Source organism: Etheostoma spectabile, chromosome 7, assembly GCF_008692095.1.
Source record: "Etheostoma spectabile isolate EspeVRDwgs_2016 chromosome 7, UIUC_Espe_1.0, whole genome shotgun sequence".
In the NCBI taxonomy this organism is placed as follows: Eukaryota; Metazoa; Chordata; class Actinopteri; order Perciformes; family Percidae; genus Etheostoma; species Etheostoma spectabile.
In genome coordinates, this window is record NC_045739.1 from 8,170,087 (window position 1) to 8,184,736 (window position 14,650).

Genomic DNA, 14,650 nt, shown 5'->3' on the forward strand with positions numbered 1-14,650 from the left:
GGTGCTGGAAGGTGTATTTTTGAATGAGGCGAGAGGAACCATTCAGGTGAGCTGTCCCCCCTGCCTCCAGTCTTGATGCTAAGCTAAGCTATTTGTCTCCCTGTAGTGATCTCTTAATTGTTCTCATATTGCCTCTTTGAAAGAAAAGGAATAATCCTTTTTCACGAAATTTTGAACTGTTTCTTCAATTTGTAGAAAGTAATTATATATGTCAGAGCTGTGCGGAGACTATTTTAACTATTTGTTAAAATTAGTTAGTTAATTTACAGTATAAAAGTGCATCATATTTTGTATGCTCATTATACGTTTTTAAACTCTCAATGTGCAAAGTCACTAACTATCAAATAAATACTGTAGAATAACTTATTTTCAAATAGTACAAATATAAAGTAGCATAATGTTGAAAATTCCTCCTTAGTACCTCAGAGTTGTATTTTGGTACAGTACTTGAGTAAATGTACTTAGTTACTTTCCACCACCACTCCGTCCTTTTATGAATCTCCTTACTTGCCCTGTAAATTGTTGAGAGATGAGCTGGATTGTACAACAGAGCCTTTGCTCTAAGTGTTTTCACACGTCCCCTTTGTGTGAGGGTTGTTAAAACAACTGTCAACAAGCCTCCCTCACTGCCTCCCTTTATCTACAATATGTGTGTGTCTTGAATTCATAAAAAACACATGCACAACTTAAAATTTAGTTCAAATGGGTTCGCTCAGTGCACCACTGCAATAAGTGCTGGAAATGTAATCAGAAGAGCAACAGAGGCAACAGAAGAAGAGCAACAGAGGAGCATAGTCTGTGTCTGTGTGTGTGTGTGTGTGTGTGTGTGTGTGTGTGTGCGCGCGCGCGCGCGCTTGCCTGCGTGCGTGCGTGAGTGAATGTGTGCGTGTCAATGTAGGCGGTGCAGCACAACACTGATAGATGTCCAATAAGAAGTTCTGTAGTGAGCTCAGATATCACTCATCTCATTGAACACAGCCATATACAGAGGGCTTTAATGTATGAGTGTGAAGTGTGTGAGAAGTCTGATCTATGGCAGCACTGGCCCAATCACACAGCACTCTCAATAACACATGATAGGACAGGCTACAGTCTCATTTGCTCTCTCTCATACACACACACACACACACACAGACACACATACACGCACACCCAGCATTAGTCCACAGTGGTTTATATTATGGACAGTAGGTCAAAGCTGAACTTTTACTACTTCCAAATGTCAACAAGGGAATGTGTTGAGACATGTCACTTCCAGTAATGAATAATAACATATGGGCCACCTGACTGAGAACTGGGAAAGAAAAAACTTGGTGTAAGCTTTCATAGTTTTTTGCCTGTATTCTTTTGTATTTTCTTTGTATTTTGTGTTTCTGTTTTTCTGTCTCTTTTCTGTCAGTCAAATCTGGTCTGTTTCCTGTCTATTACAGTTTATTACAGATTACAGTCAACCTATTAGCTTGCTTATCCATCGGCCTGTCTGGCTTAACTGTATGGATATTTAGTTATATTACCCATTCTGACTTATTTCCCCCTTTTCACTTGTTGTCTGACTTTCTGTCTACCTGTCTATTAGTACAAGTATTTCATTTGGGATGAAAAGCAGCTCCCTTGCAATCAACTTAAGTGCTGTTCAAACTCTCTATTGGTCTGTTCAACTTTCTCTCTGACTTCTCACCTGTACTTAACCTCTTGTCTTGGTCATTTGTAGGTAGATGCTCTGCGGGTGCGTCTGGAGGAGAAGGAGCAGCTCCTGACCAAGAAGACCAAGCAGCTGCAGGACCTGACTGATGAAAAGAGCACACTAACAGGAGAGATCAGAGACATGAAGGACATGCTGGATGTCAAGGAGAGGAAGGTTAATGTCCTGCAGAAGAAGGTAAGTGAGTCCAGAGGACGCTTGTAGTGATAAGCCAACACAGAAGTATTACCCAATATCCTGTCAATGTTGTGTTTTCAGCCTATTTATCTGGCCCAAAATGGCCAAACTTATCAAGTTATAAAAGTTTTGAAAGTGCTGGTTATAGTTTTGATTAGGATTAGTTATACATAACTAAGAAAACCTCTTTTTCGATGATTGTAATCTATTTCTTTTCCACTCTACGATTTGCCAGGAAAAAACTGTTGCTCATTAAACTGAATCACTTTTATTGGGGAACAAAGTGTAGACATTTGATAGTGACAGGTCTGTTGACTGTTCACAACATCAGGTAACGTTCCCTGGTTAACAAGCCATAATGGAAATTAATTCTCTGTTCTGGCCACATGATCATGTCTCTGGCATTGTGAGTAGACAGTGAGAGTGTTTTGTTAACCATTGAATGTGTGCCTAAGATCTGCTGCTCACAGTTGATCACTGTAACATGTGGTTTGCAAAGATACCGCCACCCATACATGTGTTCTATACCCAGACCAGCACACACATTCTTCTCTATCTATCTTTATCACTATCTATCTTAATCTCTATCTTATCACTATTTATCTATCTATTATCTATTATATCTATTATATCTATTATATCTATTATCACTATCACTATCTGTCTGTCTGTCTGACACACACACACACACACACACACACACACACACACACACACACACACACACACACACACACACACACACACACACACACACACACACACACACACACACACACACACACACACACACACGCACGGCAGTTCTCAGATGCCTTAATGACTTTTATAAGGTTAGCTATTTAGACAGGGCCAGTGGCCACCTGTGGTGTACATGTTGGCAATTCCTCTCTAGACCAATTATACACACATGCAGGTCTCATCTAAACTTCCTTGTTTCCTCTCATGTCCTCAAATTAGATGTCCCTCTCTCTCCTCCCACCCTCCCACTTGCTGAGTTTAATTAAAAGGGTTCCAAAGGTCAGATGCAGTTGACTTTTTTTCCACAGTCATGTTTTTTATAGGCTTTCAGCTAATTTCGAAGGCATTTGGTGGGAAGTTTAAAGTATTAGTCACCATTTGGTAGTTGGTCTGTTTTACTCTAAGCCTCAGTTGTCATTTTCATCCCTCTGTGAGATTAGGTTGGATGATGACTAGGCAACTATTTGGTATATGCTGCTGTATTTGGCTTCTTCATTGATGTTTTTTCATCTGTCTCTTTGTAGAAAGCCTTTTCCTTTGTATCCCTGTATGTTTCTCCTTGGTTCTTATTTTTCTCTCCAGGGCACCTACCTCTCCCCACACATGCTCTAACTCTTAATCTCAAATTCTTTCTTCCAATTTTTCATGCCACAGTTTATTTTTTTTATATCCAGAAATGATACGGCACACTTATATATAACATGACTTGTAGTAAATTGGGCAAAAAACGTTTCTAATGTATTTTATTTTCTACACGTGTTACTACAATTTGACATGAAAGGAAGGAGTAATTTACACTGTGAAACGACAGGTGTTTCACTCCATTATCCAGACAGTATACACTGAACACAATCTGATTTTCCAAACTTCCTATTTCCCAACAGCCCCTGGGGGCTATAACTTACAATTCTGTGTCTCATGGGAAAGGTAGGAGTTGAGCTAGGAGTCGAAACTAGTTTCCTTTCTGGGCTTCATACTCCCTAAGTTACTGCTGGCTTATTATAAAATACACCAACAAGCTCTGTGTGTGTATGAAATCTTTGCATGGAGCAGGAAGTCCTCCCTATACACAAATCTAAATGCCAAGGAAGTATTTCCTAGCTAAAGGGTGACTGCATGTTTTTCAGCAATGACTAAAATCCAGCAATTAAAATGTGTTGAGGCTGACCTTGATGTGAAGCTTGATTAAGAGTCTTAAATTATCTTTCTAATTCTCAGGTTTTGGCTTTGTTGTTGACACTTAAATTAATTATCATGCCATTTTGAAAAGCTGACAGAAGTGTAAACCTTGTCCTTCCACTGCTACCCATTGCAATAGGAAATAAGCAAACGCCAAAAATAGAATCACACTTGTTGCCCTGTTTTGATTTTGACAAATTTGAAAATGTCATGAATTTTCACTCACAGTACTGTATGTAAAATGTGTGGTGGACAGCATTGCTCTGTTGATCAACAAGTAGGTGAGCTAAAGTAGGTGTAAAATTGAAGTTTCTTGTTGAATTGTGTCATATCACGTCTGAACTTGACTGAACTGACTTATTAGTTTTGTTCATAATTTTCCATTTATTGAGGTCATTTTGAGGATTTCAGATGGTCACTTGGTTTCATGGAACAGTCCTACTGTGCATTCCTATCCTATATACAGTAATATACACTACCAGTCAAAGTTTGGGGTCACTTACAAATTTCCATTGCACTCCATTATAGACAGAACACCATCTGATCTGAGTGGGGGGGCTGATCTTTAATGCAATTCTACAATGCCCATTCTTAGCAACCATTCATCCATGTCCCAAAGGCTAATGTGTTCACAATCTGATATAATTTTAAAAACTAATAGAAAACATTGAGACCCCTTTTGCAATGATGTAACACATAATGTAATCTGAAATCTGCTGCCCTGGTAAAAAACAATGCAACTGATCTCAGCTGTATTCTGTCTATAATGATGCAATGGAATTTCCAAGTGACCCCAAACTTTGACTGGTAGTATATATAATAACATACTATATATATATATTAATTAATATATATATATATAATATATATATATATATATATATAATCCATCCATCCCTCCATCCATCTTCATCCGCTTATCCGTATCGGGTCGCGGGGGTAGCAGCTCCGTAGGGGACCCCAAACTTCCCTTTCCCGAGCCACATCAACCAGCTCCGACTGGGGATCCCGAGGCGTTCCCAGCCAGGTTGGAGATATAATCTCTCCACCTAGTCCTGGGTCTTCCCCGAGGCCTCCTCCAGCTGGACGTGCCGGAACACTCCCTAGGAGCGCCCTGGAGGCATCCTTACCAATGCCCGAACCACCTCAACTGGCTCCTTTCAACGCGAAGAGCAGCGGCTCTACTCCGAGCTCCTCTCGGATGACGAGCATCTCACCCTATCTCTAAGGAACGCCACCCCCTCCTGAGAAACCCATTTCCGGCCCTACCTGGATCTCGTTCTTTCGGTCATGACCCAGCCTTCATGACCATAGGTGAGGTAGGAACGAAAATTGCCGTAGATCAAGAGCTTTGCCTTCGGCTCAGCTCTCTTTTCGTCACAACAGTGCGATAAACGAATGTAATACCGCACCCGCTGCTCCGATTCTCCGACCAATCTCACGCTCCATAGTCCCCTCACTCGCGAACAAAACCTCAAGTACTTAAACTCCTTCACTGGGGTAGGACTCACTCCCTACCAGAAGAAAGCACTCCATCGTTTCCTGCTGAGAACCATGGCCTCAGATTTAGAGGTGCTGATCTCATCCCAGCCGCTTCGCACTCGGCTGCGAACCATCCATAGTGCTGAAGGTCACAGACCATGCAGCCATCAGAACCACATCATCTGCAAAAAGCAGCGATGAGATCCTGAGCCCACCGACTGCAACCCCTCCCCGCCCCCGACTACGCCTCGATATCCTGTCCATAAATATTATAAACAGGATTGTGACAAAGCGCAGCCCTGGCGGAGGCCAACCCTCACCTGGAACGAGTCCGACTTACTGCCGAGAACCCGGACACAGCTCTCGCTTTGGTCTACAGAGATTGGATGGCCCTGAGAAGGAACCCCCTCACCCCATCTCCCGCAGCACCTCCCACAATTTCTCCCGGGGACCCGGTCACGCCTCTTCAGATCCACAAAAACACATGTAGACTGGTTGGGCATACTCCCAGGCCCCCTCCAAGATCCTTGCGAGAGTGAAGATCTGGTCCGTTGTTCCACGGCCAGGACGGAATCCGCATTGTTCCTCTTCAATCCGAGGTTCGACTATGGCCGAACCCTCCTTTCCAGCACCTTGGAGTAGACTTTACCAGGAGGCTGAGAAGTGTGATACCCCTGTATTGGCACACCCCCTCTGGTCCCCCTTTTTGAAGAGGGGAACCACCACCCCGGTCTGCCACTCCTTAGCACCGTCCCAGACTTCACGCATGTTGAAGAGCTGTCAACCAGACAGCCCCTCCACACCTGACTTTCAAGCTTATCTGCGGATCTCATCAATCCCTGGGGTTTTGCCGCTGTGGAGTTGTTTGACTACCTCGCGACTTCCCCAGGAAATTGACGACAATCCCCCATCATCCTCTAGCTCTGCCTCTACCACAAGGTGTGTCAGCTGGATTTAGGAGTTCCTCAAAGTACTCCTTCCACCGTTCTATTACCTCCCCATTTGAGGTCAACAAAGTCCCACCCTTACTGTAAACAGCTTGGATGATTCCTCGCTTCCCTCTCCTGAGGTGGCGAACGGTTTTCCAGAAGCACCTTGGTGCCGACCGAAAGTCCTTCTCCATGTCTTCTCCGAACTTCTCCCACACCCGCTGCTTTGCCTCTGTCACGGCAGAGGCTGCCGCCTTTTGGGCCCGTCGGCCCGAAGGGCGGCAGTAAATATACAATATATATACTAAATACAAATATTACTAAATATACTGTAAATATACAGTACATATAGTGAAATGACAGCAGTCGCCATGTTCATCCCTGCAGGCCCAAATGGTGATTAAGCTAGAATATATATATATATAATTGTCTGACATGTTGACAGCACTGGTTGTAATGTCTTTTCTGATCAATGTTACTTGTTGTTTCATTGATGCATTTTTCTTGTGTGGTGTCCAAAGCTCACGCTTCATGTTGTGTCAATTCCTGCAGTGATTAAAAAAGCAACTTTGTACTTCATCCATCACGGCAGTACCCTACAAAACATACGGCTACTACCACAGCCTGTAGGGTGGTGTTAAGTAATAGACGAAGGGTTGCATTAAACAGCTATCTACAGAGTTTACGTTGCTATGCATGCAGGATTCCAACCATAGAGACAGAACAGACTATTTTCTTTAGCGGATGCAATACAATTGTATTAAATCAATAAATTCCCATTCAAATCAATATTTTGCGTCAAATTATTGATTATTATTATTTTTATTTTTATTATACTTTATTAATCCCACAAGGGGAAACTACACTTTTCACTCTGTTGTTATTACACACAGGCCTGAATTACACACACATGCTCAGGACCTACACATGCACTAATGGAGAGATTAGTGCATTTGTAGGGGCGCCCCTGATAAGGCGCCCCGAGCGGTTGGGGGTTCGGTGCCTTGCTCACCACACCAGTGCCCAGGTGGTGAACTGGCACCTCTCCAGCTACCAGTCCACCACCATACTTTGTTCCGTACGGGGACTTGAACCAGTGACCCTCCGGTTCCCAACCCAACTCCCTATGGACTGAGCTACTACCACCCCCATATATATATATATATTATAGCGAATACAACCCCTTCAGGCTGATTCAAGACCTGATCACCCTGTTGGGGTTGTAGTCGCTATAACAACCGCCTCGCTCTACATTATCCCTTACGTAACAAACTACTCAATTTTAAGTACATTCAACTCAAACAAGCTCAATACATTTTTTAGTTTATATTATATGATATTATATAATATTATATTATATTATATAATCCATTACCGATAGCAACCATCTAGTCTCTTTTTTTAATTAAACATAACTGTGTTTCTTAAAAGGTGATAAAGAGCTGGAGTTTGATTCCCTTTCCACACTATAGGCCTACTACTTTACTATTCAGCTATATTTTATCCGCTTCGGCTGTTTGTCATTTTCAGCTGTACTTTGTTAGCTTCATGCTACCATTATCATGCTAACATATTAATGTTAGAAAGAGTTGTGGAGGGTTGTGTTGTATCTACCTGCACGCAGAGATAACGGAGAGATGCAGGTACAGAATGGTCTCAAAACCTCCATTTAAAAGACAATAGCCAAGTGGTTATGTTGCATACCACATAACCGCAACACTTCTGGCTCGATTTCAGCTGCGCAATATCCTATCTATCTCCCCTTTTTTTTCCTATCTACCTCTATATTATCAACTTTCCAGTAAAGGCAAAATGCCTCAAAATAACCTAAAAGAAAATAGAAGGGTCATACAACAGCAGGACACTGTAGTGTAGTGTGGTTCACCTCCTTGTGATCTTCAGTCACACAGTTGGATTGTGAATCAGCAGAAACAAATCCTTTTGTCAGCTTACTGTCAACAATTTTCAGAGGGAATCTGTCTTTGGCAGACAGTAGTTCCAATAAAAAGTGTTAAGATCGGATTACCCAGAGCAAGTAGGACATTGTTTTTGGAGGAAGATGTTGCTGTAGATTTTTGAAATGTAGATGATGAAATGCTGGATGCTGATTTTTTTTAAATGCTGGGAGCACCGCACATGGAATTTCATTCATCTCTATTGTATTTGGGTGGCTCCAGAAAACCTGGTCAAATAATACTGAAACTAGCTGTATGGTTAGATATGTCTAGATGATGTAAGAAAATATGTTCTTTTTAATTTTGGTGGACCAACCCTGTGACGTGTTATGACTAATCATTCGATGATACTATTTCTAAACAGAAAAATGCTGCTCTGGTTGCTCTCACTATATCTTACAAATCTGTATACAAGGGGAAAGATAGGAATGTAGCTTGGAAGCATACCTTGTTTCCTTCCCAGTTTCATAACATATAAATCATTGCACCACAATGGTAAAATAAGTTGGCTGACCCTGCCCCTTCCCAGGACTGGATTAAGGTTTCCGTGACACTTCCTGTATCTAAATATCACGTTACATTTTCCCCAAAAAAGGGGGACTTTTGTGATATGACAAAACATTCCAGATACATAAAAGCAAATATGGGTTGAGGATCAGCTGTATGTGGGTCAGCAGAGAAGCTTATGACAGTTATTTTAATATGAAAAGGACTGTTGCTTTTATGACACATTAGAATGAGGTTTAACTTAGATCATTTAGTCGATTAAGTCGGTTAAGTGGCTGACCTTCATCTCATGAAATTATCAGCTCTGAATGAGCCAACCAAACACAGTTCATAGAGCTGTTAATCTCTTTAGTATGTTCTGCCACTTATGAAAAGAGAAAATCTTCATGTTGCAATTTTGTATTCTTTGACTAGTAAATCATACTTTTCTACCCTGGTAATGTTTTTCTTCTTCTTCGATGTTTTAAGTAATTTGTTATTTAGTTTGCAGTTTTCTTTTCACAGTACTGACTTTTTATTTATTTTTATTTTTACATAGTGATTACAGAGCTTGCCTCCTTTAGCTTTACTCACCTTTAACATGTATAGCGGTTTTGACCAATTACTTTAAGTGTCAAGAGACGACTTTATGTACATACAAATGAGAGCACTTCAGCCAAACCACACTTATATAGGCTAGACTTTACTGACTTTGAAGTTTGAAGGGTCTGTTGCCCCCATCCATGTTTGAAGTGCGGAACTTCTCAACAGTTAAGAGCCCTTCTTTAGCCCCTCTTTGGTGCGGCAATCATTTCTTTAATACAGCGAGTGATCCTTTACATGCTAGAGAAATGACTACCAGACTGGTGGGCTGATGAGTCACAGATATACCAGTGCTAAGCACTTTTTAAATGATTGTAGTGCACCTCTGCAGAGACTACCTTAATTTGCATCATGTATATCTTATTTTCGGCCTTGAGAGAGTATGAGGATTTGTATCTTTTCCTAGGGGCCTCTCCACGGACAGTCACCATGACTTATAGCATGGTGCAATGATGTCATTGCTGTAGTTTAAAGCCCAACATTGATCCTAATAGTTAGAGGCTGAATTTAACCAAAAAATGAGGTCTTTAAATGAAAAACAAAAATGCACATGCTAGGTTTGTCCGGTCTTTTCCGGTCTTACGTATCACAACGCAGAACAGTGGGAGCTCTGTTTGAGCCCTTGGTCTACAAGACCATGACCAATGCATAATGATGCATTTATTTATTTATTTTTATATTTTTGGTTTCTTTTTCCCCATGTAGCTGGGGGGGAGGGAGGTGGGTGGTACGCATGCAGAGCCGGTTGTGGTGTGGTTTTGGCATACATGTGTTATTCATGTTCAAACATTGTGGTCATCTCAATCCATATTCATGCATTTAAAAAGGCTGGCTGTGTGCATGGAAGTATAGTATCCCCTATCATGTTCCCTCCCTATAGCAACCACAGACAGAGAGATTTGATTACATCTGCTTGGGCTGCATCAGGCATTTGTGTGTATGTTTGTTTGTGTGTGTGTGTGTGTGTGTGTGTGTGTGTGTGTGTGTGTCTCTGTCTATACAGAAGGATGCCTTTTACACATGGGTCTCTGTTAATTATAAGTGTCTAGCAGGTCTCCCCTAGAACTTCTCAGGGGAACCCAGCTGTGTTTTAGAGTACCCTTTGGCAGACTCTTTCAGCACTTGCTTTGGCTTGGTGTCATCAGCACAGCAAGGCCTTTGATTGTGAAGAAAAGGAGAGAGAGAGAGAGAGAGAGAGAGAGAGAGAGAGAGAGAGAGAGAGAGAGAGATGTTTCTTGGCCTTCATTTCCTCTGTTTCCTCCCCCTCTTTTGATCGCTCTCTGTGGAGCAATTACTCTTCTGTCTGTCCATTTTTCATAATTTTATGAGTTTTCATTATTGTTGAAATACACTCAATGTTCATGTCCCTCGTTGAATCAATGAATACATACCGCCTAATGACCAAATTCTGTTTGGTTGCCTAGTTGTTTGCCATATTCATTTGAGCAAACTGCTGTACAATACCCATGCTGGGATATTCTGACCATGTTTTCCTAAAAAAAAAATGTTAGTGTTTATTTTTCTTTCTTTTCTCTCCCTCCTCCTACATGTTTTTTACACACCGCCCCAAAACAACACTGGCACTTTTGAGATTGATGCATATGGATAGCGAGGGGAGGTGCTGCATGTTGATAGAAACAAAAAATATTAGTCCAGCATTAGCAAAATAAAACATTGCTTTTTGCTTTTGTCCAGATGTGTATGACAGACAATGATCTCTTTCTACAATTATTACAATTTCTTTTAATTTTTAATTACTTCTTAAAACAGTCACATAATAAGAAGTGTTGGAACAGTTGAAAACTGTAGAGTGCCCCAAGTTGGAATCAAATGTGTGGTCAGATTTGCAGTCTTGTTTAATTAATTTTTCAGTCAAATATGTCCGGTTCCAAATCAGGAAACTGCCCATTTGAGACTGTGTTTGGTCTATCTTCCTAACTTCAGTTAAGACAACACTGAATACTGATGCACTTAGAAGTGTGACTCATTTTGTTAAATAAAAAAAGGGTTTTGTAGAAAAGACGGGTTTATATTCCTCAAACTAAGGTATTGAAAAAATATAGATACTGAAACTCAAGTATATTGTATTAGCATTTGTATTGAAACTTTCCAAACAATACCCACCCCCCCAGTAGTTATATTACTACTAATAATGTTATAATGTAGAGGTGCATATCTTAATACCATTAGTGAATATACTGTAAAGACTCAACATACATAATGTTTATTGCATTAGCTGCCACCTGACTTAATTAAGTTGCAGAAATCAAAACAGTGAATGACAGATTTATCTAGATATATTGTATTGTACACTGTAAGTATTCCAGGTGAGTACTCGTGTGTGTAAAAGCTGAATTTTTAGAGATCCTTTTGGATAACTCTTCACTGTATGTGTATGTTTCTACATGTGAGCGTGTGTGTGAGCTTGATAGATCTTGTGATGAGGCCACCAGTGCCTTTCATCCTAATGGATTCCATCTGACCAATCACATTGCAGAGACATGGCTGCAGATAAGCCTGTTGGAGCTGGGGAGGTTCCGGTAAACAGCCTGTGATAGGCCCCCCTGTATCCCCCTTCTGCTCCTATCAGCAATCAGCTGGGGTTAATGGTGAGAGCCCGAGGCTGGCTGATTGGAGCCAGGCTACACATCAGTCAAGACAAACCCAGTGTTGGGCCATATGTCAGGCTCCAGCTATTCACGTCCGTCTTCTTCCTGACCACAACACATGCACTGCAGTTGAAGAAATCAGGCATGTTTGAGGACCCTCCGACTTGATGAAGAACTAAAACTTTACTGTATCCTGATAATGACAAAAGCCATAACTCAGGCTGACCTGTTTCGACCTAACCTGTTGGCAGTCAAGTGTTAGTATTTCATACTTTAAAGGTCCCATGGCATGAAAATTTCACTTTGAGGTTTTTTAACATTAATATAAATTCCCCCAGCCCGCCTATGGTCCCCCAGTGGCTAGAAATGATGATAGGTGTAAACCGAGCCCAGGGTATCCGGCTCTGCCTTTGAGAAAATTAAAGCTCAGATGGGCTGAGCTGGAATCTTGCTCCTTATGAGGTCATAAGGGGCAAGGTTACCTCCCCTTTTGCTGCTTTGCAGAATTTGGCTCACCCGTTAGAGAGAGAGACATAATCTTGTCTTGAAGAGCTACAGACTCAGAAATGGCACATACTAAGGAAAGCTCATTGTAAGACTTGCTCTAGTGGCTGTAATTCTGCACCAAGGCTGAATTTTGGCAAAGAGACTTTCCGATATGGTATTGGGGGACCACTAAGGTATATATAAAAACATCCAGAGAGCACCATGTCATGGGACTTTTAAGACCTGAGGCAGGCACTTCAGTTTCTGTATAAAGTAGGTCATAGTTTGACCCTCTGTCTCTCAGTTAAATTGTATGACTACATAGTGCATTTGATTTGTCTGACCAGATCACTGTAAAGTGTGCCGAGGTCAGAAGCTGCACGTTGACACACAGCTGCTGTGGTTCGCCGGGTGGCCACACATTACTATTTTCTTTCTTTCTTTCTTTCTTTCTTTCTTTCTTTCTTTCTTTCTTTCTTTCTGATCAAAGGGCTCCCATTCCTTCTCTCCAAAGAGGAGAAAAAGAAAAGAATTAATACTAATGGTGCTGGGAGCAGAAGAATAAAGCGTCAGGGTAATTACCCAGCAATCACTGCAGCATTCCGCAACTGAGGGGGCAAATATAGGGTCTTGAGCCTAAAGAGCATGGATGTGGATCAACTTGGCCGGCACACACACAGACACACTCACACTCATGTACAGCCGAGCTTGCACAAGTGCAATCTGTCTTCATTGAACGGCTCTGGGGTCTGCAGGAGTCTTTCTGCTCATTTGGCTCTGTGGTCGACCAGGAGAAATCACTATGAAAACAACACTCGCTTCGTCTTTCTAGCTGTTTCTCTGTCATTCTCTGTGTGTGTCTGCATCTTTGTGTGTGTAAGTGTACACATGTGTGTGTCAATGTAATGTGTCTGTGTGTTGGTGTCTATTTTATATGTATGAATGCAGTGGAGGGTCTCTGTGTGAATGACTTTCTGGAGGAATGTGTGGGGAGAGGGGGAGGATGTCTGCTTGTCATATTTGTGAGTGCTATATACAGCCCCCATCGCCTGGACCTGGCCCGACATTCATGATAATAATCACAGCCCGATTTTGTGTGTGTGTGTGTGTGTGTGTGTGTGTGTGTGTTTGTGTGTGTTTGTGTGTGTGTGTGTGTGTGGGGATTGGTGTGTGTGTGTGTGTGTGTGTGTGTGTGTGTGTGTGGTGTGTGTGTGTGTGTATGTATTCCTCAGAGTTCAGTACTGTATGTTCAGAATAAGCCCCAAAAGACGTCCAGAATATAGTAATAATATAGTGGAGATGGTTTCCTGTTTGTGTGTTGCAAATGTATTATGCACATACACAAACAGTTGGCCTCATTTATCAAGCTACTTAATATTTTAACTGTAAATTAGGATTAATCAAAGTTTTGGGAGTTTTTTTGTTAGTTTTTCAGACACTGGACAAACTTTTTTGATTAAAGGAGAAAACAGTTTGTTTTCTAGTTGGGTCCTAAAGAAAATTAAGTACAGCTAGTGGCAATAACTTAAGTAGCTCACACTGCATCTAAACATATGTATGTATATATATATATATATATATATATTATATATTATATATATCTCACACACAGTATTATATCCTAAAACAGCCAATAATGGTTTAATGCTAACACAGATATGACTTTTTAGGAAGATCTTTTGAGGAGACAGTTGTGTGTGTAAAATAAGTGTTGCTTCTTGCTTTTTGAGGAGCCTGTGTTTTTTTCAAACTTTATCTGTAAAGGACTGTTTTTATTTGATGACTACAGGTAAGAGCTTTTTTCACTCAAGGCCTAAGAGTAGCTGCTAGTTGAGATGGCTGAGTTTTAACAAATGCAAAAGGTGACTGTAATTTGCTTTTAGCTTATGCACAAAATTACAATTTTAAAAGATTTTAGTAAACCCTTGCCTACTCACCACCTTGCTGATGATGGCAGCTTCTGCACTCATCTGTTTAAGATCTTATCTGCAATTCCTTGGCCCCCTCCTGTAATTTTGTCTATCTTTGTGAGCATTCTGCTTTACTTTATGTGATGTTTCTGAGGTTGTCCCATATATAATAATTTATAATTCACTTCCAATTTAGGAATGGTTGGGATACATTCATGTATGCACACTGACAACCTCATGTATCTGAAAAAATACAAGGAACATTGACAAGACACCTAAAACACATTTAGGAATATTGATAAATTTGGCTTATCATGTGTATTCATTTGTGTGTGCGTCTGTGTTTGTGTGTGTGTTGCTGATGGACACAGAGCACCTTTGTATTTCTAGA

General features: G+C 41.1%; 1 protein-coding gene across 7 annotated transcripts in view; it reads left to right on the plus strand.

The window, feature by feature from the left end:
• Positions 1-14,650, plus strand: part of LOC116692245 (ELKS/RAB6-interacting/CAST family member 2) — a 147,488-nt gene that overhangs the window by 32,554 nt on the left and 100,284 nt on the right. For all 7 annotated transcript variants that reach the window (XM_032520362.1, XM_032520364.1, XM_032520366.1 and 4 more), the window contains one exon: positions 1,712-1,879. In XM_032520362.1, coding sequence (XP_032376253.1) covers positions 1,712-1,879 — 168 coding nt within the window. The remainder of the gene's footprint in view (positions 1-1,711; positions 1,880-14,650) is intronic.